General features: G+C 51.4%; 1 protein-coding gene across 1 annotated transcript; it reads right to left on the reverse strand.

Annotated features, from left to right (window-relative positions):
• Positions 1–424: 424 nt before the first annotated feature.
• On the reverse strand, positions 425–4,254 carry LOC131270820 (uncharacterized). Its single transcript, XM_058272484.1, has 7 exons — positions 3,753–4,254; positions 2,199–3,094; positions 1,982–2,115; positions 1,813–1,888; positions 1,636–1,730; positions 1,235–1,565; positions 425–1,160 (listed from the first exon to the last, which is right to left on the reverse strand). Exons 1-7 carry the CDS (start codon positions 4,250–4,252, stop codon positions 571–573), a joined length of 2,622 nt encoding a protein of 873 aa, XP_058128467.1. The 5' UTR covers positions 4,253–4,254; the 3' UTR covers positions 425–570.
• Between the last annotated feature and the right edge of the window lie 1,773 nt (positions 4,255–6,027).

Below are 6,027 nucleotides of genomic sequence, written 5' to 3' on the forward strand. Positions count from 1 at the left end.
TCTGAATGAAAATCGTCTATCGATTTTTAATTATTTCATTAAAATTCATTTCATTCTTTCTTAAACAAAACAAAAACTTCACATGGCGTAAGATCAACAATTTCATATATTATTCATACTTTTTATCGTTTCCTCGGCGTGTTACACACGGACTTGAACTTTTCGGACTTAGATTATCATACTCGCCTGCCTCCCCCTCCCACACGGTGGCAGCGGCATTGCGTTCTCTCACCCAGGGTTTGTTCTTGCTCACTCTAAATCGCACTTACACACGCAAACACACATTCACACGCTCCGTACTATTCGCGATTCTACAATAATGCCTATGTCTTTCCTAGTCCTTTCCTCCGGAAGTCGAACCTGCTCAACTGTACTGTCTGCCCTTACAACACTATGTCGCAAAACGGAAAGCTTTTATCCCATATTTTGTTAGTGCCCTTATCACGACTGCTCACGACTGTTCTCTTCTTTGATCTTTTTTTTTTTTTTGATGCCCTTAAAAAGCTACCTTAGAGTGAAATTGTATGACCACTTATTAAAAAACAAGCGCGTGGCGGAGTAGTCTCTAGCTTACTCGTGGTGGCGCAGACCGCAGATAGAGATGAAGGTGCTGAAGTTCTGCAGATGGCAGGCCGGGATAACGGTGTAGGCGATGCGGGCCACATTGGCCGGCGACACCAGGAAGCTCTCGAGCGCATCGATCAGAAACTGCACGGACGGAACGGCATCGACCTGGTAGAACACGCGTAGATGGACGGCCGGTTTCGTTGGAACGGCCAGCGGTTGCTGGTGGTGGTGGTGGTGGTGGTTTACTTGGTGCTCGGTTTCTACTTCGGCCGCTGGTACAGCACTGGAGAACGAGGAGGACGATGAACAACCGGAGGTGGGACTGGTACTGGTGGGACCGAGCAGACCGGGACAGTCCTGGAGTAACTTGCGCAGGACATACGCGATCGTTTCGTGGATCTGGTGGGGCGTGACACGCTGCGCCAACTGATGATGCCGCTGGAGATAGTCGTCCGTAAGCTCGGTCAGCTTGGTGGTGGAGGTGGCGAGACCGGTCGAGACGTAGCACACGATCGAGGAGCAATTGTTCTCATAGTTCCAACGTCGCCGGATCGAGATTGAGTATTCACCGATGGCGCAGCCAGTTTCTTCATCTACCGAAAGAGTAATGAAATTATTTAGATAACTTAATACATCCCTTGCCTCAATGTAACCAACGGGTACTTACAGTCGAATTTGTCGTTATGCGAGTGAGCCCACACCTGCCACTCGACCAGGGCACCCCTAGGCAGCGCCGGCACGACGATGTAATCGATGATGGCGTTGGCCGTCCGTCGTTCCCACTGCCGCCGGGCCTCATAGATGTAGCTCGGGTGCGTCACGAAGCAGATACCCTGCACCACATCCCGCAGCTGGCCGCCCTGTGCGTTCATTGCTTTCGCTATCCGGCTGAGATGGCGTAGAGTCAACTTACACTGCTGTTTGATACCACCCTCGATGATCGTCATGCTACCCGGAACGAGCGCAATTTGTCCCGAGATGTACGTTATGTGGCCGACCTACAACGAAAACGGGTGGTTTATTCAATGAACACTTCGTACGGCCTTCCTTGCCATTGCGTCCGCGTACCTTCGTCGACTGACTATAGGTGCCGATGTTAGCCGGGGCCCAGTGGGAAATGCCCTGTACGTGCATCGTTTGTCGTCTGTGTTCTAGTTCTGATGCTACGTAAGAAAGTAATAATGAAAGCAACAATTAGGCGCATGTATCACAAAAATTCTACTCCGCTGGGAAACTGTTTCTTACCACTGGAAACTGGATTAAAAGCGACAGCTTCCAGGACAACGGCACATTCCGCTGGCAACGGACATTCAACACACACCTGGGAAAGAAAATAAATTAGTAGTAGATAACGTTCAAACATTTTAAATCCTTCTGGCTTAAACCTTTTCAGAAACTACATATTCGTACTTACCCGCGTGGGAGGATTGGGAAAGTTGAACACCTTCGAGTAGATCGCATTGATGAAGCTGTACTCGGCCATATTGCGCACGTACAGCGTAATGTAGCAGATTTGTCTGAGCGTGAATGAACGTGATTGGACCATTTCTAGAAAAAAAAAAATTATTTGGAAGAAATGTTTCAAGAGTTTAACGACTTGGTAATTCGTTTCTTTGCCCTTTGAATCGCACCTTCTAGCGTCGACAGTGCACTGGCCATCGCTTCCCGGGAATCGTCACCGACGCCCTGCACTCCAGCCACCCACATCCAACCCTTCGAGTTAACGATTGCCCTCGGTTTGTTGCACAGCGGACGGCTTTCGCGGGCGTACTGAAACATGGCCAGCTCGGTGGGCAGCGCGAGCGCTTCACCGTTGTCGGAGGGTATGCTGGCGCGTGCCTTGGTGATGATGCGCACCGGCGTCGTGGTGGCCGTGCTGGTGGCCGTACTCGTCGGTGTCGTCGCGTCCAGCTCCTTCGTGATGCTGTTGCTCCGCGAAAGCACGGCCGAGCTCAGCCCCCCACTGAGGTCGTCCTTGCTGAAGGAGTTGCGCATGGCGGCACCGCGCGAAACGGCCGCCACGATTCCGCTGCTGCTGCGCTCGATCAGCTCCAGCTCGGTCTCGCTCAGGTCCGGATCGCTCAGGTCGCTATAGCTCGACTCGTTCAGGTCGTGGATGAAGTCGAGCGAGTTTTTAATCACCACCGGCTCACCCCGATGCTCCTTCGGTACCAACCGTAGCTTAGTGAAGTTCAGATAGCCCACCGGGCAGACGGGATCGGCCGAGCTGATCACCGTCTGCACGTCGTCCACGACGATGCGCCGTCGGAACAGTGGGCAGTCGAGCGTAAACGTCTCGTACTCGCCACCCTCGCCGCACACGTTCAGTCCGTACTTGTCCCGCATCAGCAGCAGGTGCGGTTGCATCTCCTTGAGCGACTTGCCGAGGTGGCGGTCGGGCATCAGGCCCAACGCCGCCACCTTGATGATGATCGCGTGCACCTGACAGTCGATCATCTCCTGCAGCAGCTCCGTTTGGTCCCGGCGCCACAGATAGGCCAGCGAGATAAGGTTCAGTCGGGCGCAGCTGGAAAATGTAGAAAGAAAAAAACCCCTCATTAGACGCTGGCCTATCAGAACTTTGCTAAAATGTATGCCCACGGGATGGATTACAAAAATCTCCGCCCGGGCTGTTCGTCAAGCATGGCTCATAAATTAACCTTATCGTCCATCGTGCGGTCGCATATACAATGTTGCCGACTGTGTCTAGGAAAGTGTAAAAAAAAAATGGTAAATTAAAAACTCTAAGCAAATTTATCCTTATTTGAGGAGTTCTCCGTAGGAAATAAATCAAAATCGATCGAACAGAAAAGAAAAAATATGCAGTTACAAAATTAATTGACAACCACTCGGCATGACGTCACAAGTGCGAGCAAACAAGCAAACAGGAACAAACGAAACAACAATGTAAAACACGTGTTGACGCGCGTTACTTGACTGAACGTATCAAGGGAGGGAATCAAAGAAAAACAAACACAGCGCAACGACACAAGACACTGCAATGCGGTGCTTGGTTGGGGTTGCAAAAGATGCAATAGAAATGCATTTGATTGTCGTCCGCCGGCACGATAAGATAAGGGAAGCTCATCAGCATCAGCTTATTATGACTCGGTGTGTGCCGAACGCAATTGCATCACGAGGAGCGTTGCGATTGACGACGGATGATCTGTTTTTCCTAAACTTACACATTTTCGACGCGCACACGCTGATAGTCGGAGAGGATGGCGCCGACGGCAACGGCTTCGATCTGCTGCTCCCGTTGCACCTGACCGAGCAGCTCGTACAGGTCCTCCACCTCGTCGTCCTCGGTCGGCTCGTAGTGGCCCTTAGTGTTGATCGAATGGCCACGCGTCATCCGCCGGTAGAGCGGTAGCTCCATGGCCTGGGCCAGCTTCTCGATGCCCTGATGTCCGACCGTCTGGTACATGTAGCTGTCCAGCTCGTCCCGATCTTTCGGATGGAGATTGGCCAGGGCGACCACCTCGTGGCCCTCGGCCGCCACCTGCATCATGTTGTACGTGCTATCCTTCCCTCCGCTGACCAGTGCCACGACGCGCATCTTTTTGTCACCCCTCGCACACGCCGCCCGTCTCGATTCCTCGTCGACCGACGATGATGCTGCCGACATTGTTACCTTTGGTTTCCGGTCTAGCGAAGTCTGTAGTTCCACACACCGGTGTGGCATGTGTGGAGCAACGGTGACACGAGTAAACGGCACGGTACCGTCGAGCTCCAACACAATATGGTAGCACAGGTTTACCGTCCACTTCTTCCCTCGGTCAGACAGCAGGAACGTGGCGACACGCTGATGCGATTAGCGCCCGTCTGCACGACGGTGAGTGGATTGACCGGGCGCCACACGAGCAGAAGCTTCCTCCTGTGAAGCAACAGCTGTTTCGATGGGGAAACCAAACTGCGGCTTCTGCGGCTGTTATTTACTTTTTGTTTTGGTTTGTTTTTCTTTCGCACATCAACTGTCAAAGCGCGAATACTCGCGGATCTTGGACGCGAGGGCGGAGGGCGCGTTATTATTGATGGCCAAAAAGTCACGTTCCTCTGCGATGTCGTATTTGGTTTTTCTTGCAGTGGCGGCACTTGCCCTGCAATACTTCTTCCTCCGCAGATAATGGTCCACCCAACGCTGCGCCGTTCGAAAGAGCAGACGACAACGACGACGACGACGTCAACGGCACCGTTGGCGACGGCGACGACCTTCACTCGTTCTTTTGGGCGCGCAGGTAATCTCGCACTGTATCGGTCCTTGGCCCCAAAAGACCACAACGGGTCGCTCAGGGATGGCCTCTCCGATGACACAAATTCCTTACCCACGCAGGGAGGCAGCGCGACCCTCCGGATGGCCGGCACACCAGCACGAGCACTGATTACAGCTGCTGCTGTGAACCCTAGCACGGTACTTTTCCTTCCTGTTGGTTTATCAGCCGTGTAACGATCGTATCCTTTTATGATTATCTCGCCTACTAATAGTAGTGCCACACTCTCCACTCGCCCAGCGGCGCAAACGCTCCTCGCTCGTTCTATCACTTTCTCGGCCAAGCACTAATCACACTCGTGCGCTCTCTCTCTCCCTTTCTCTTTCCGAGCTAGCCGTAGCTTCTTTTCTCAATCTTCGCAGTAGAAACGACACGACTCAGCGCACTACGGGGGAGCTGCACTCATTTTTCAACGAAACATAAATACTAGCTAGAATTTAGTGACCAGCCAACCACACCACGCTCCGCCAGCCACGATGTAGGTGAAATAAATAGGTTAACGAATCGACCAAATTCCCGATGCGAACTGACAAACCGCGCACTGATAATAATGGGCCACCCGTGGCAGAGACCAGTACTTTTTTTTAGAATAATCACAGACACCAGACACCCTCCAATCTTTCCCAACGTCCTCTTTTCCGCCACATTTGCATCACCCGTGCGGTTGTCTTCCGCGCAACCTGATGGATTGTGCCATTGTGGATCTCGGGGAAGATGATAAGAAGATCACACGCAGCAGCTCTAGCCGTAAAACAACCGTAAACTAAATCAATCGAATGTATTGGTTTTAGCGATGGAAATAATCTTTCAATCACAAAAGAGTTGCAAAAACTGCTATTTAAGTCCATCAATGTTTATCGGAATACACCAGTTAGCTCAATCTTACTTAGAATGCACATCACCAACTGATTTTGCTCTGTTTGCCCGGGGCGGCTTGCGGTAAATTTTTGGCGCTCGTTATCAACAAACACTGAGGTCCACAGCCGAAACGAATTCAGATAGTGTTTATGGACTGAATACTGAACTAAAATATGACTGGCTCATTCGCCATAACAAGAACGTGCGTTTGAAAGTGTACAAAAATAATTACGGAAGCACAGCATCGCCTGAAAACGTTAAACACTTTTGAAATCCCATAGTGCAGTTGTGTCAAAACGCACGGAATTCAGCAACTTTGCTGAGAGCAGTG

Source organism: Anopheles coustani, chromosome 3 (assembly GCF_943734705.1).
Source record: "Anopheles coustani chromosome 3, idAnoCousDA_361_x.2, whole genome shotgun sequence".
In the NCBI taxonomy this organism is placed as follows: domain Eukaryota; kingdom Metazoa; phylum Arthropoda; class Insecta; order Diptera; family Culicidae; genus Anopheles; species Anopheles coustani.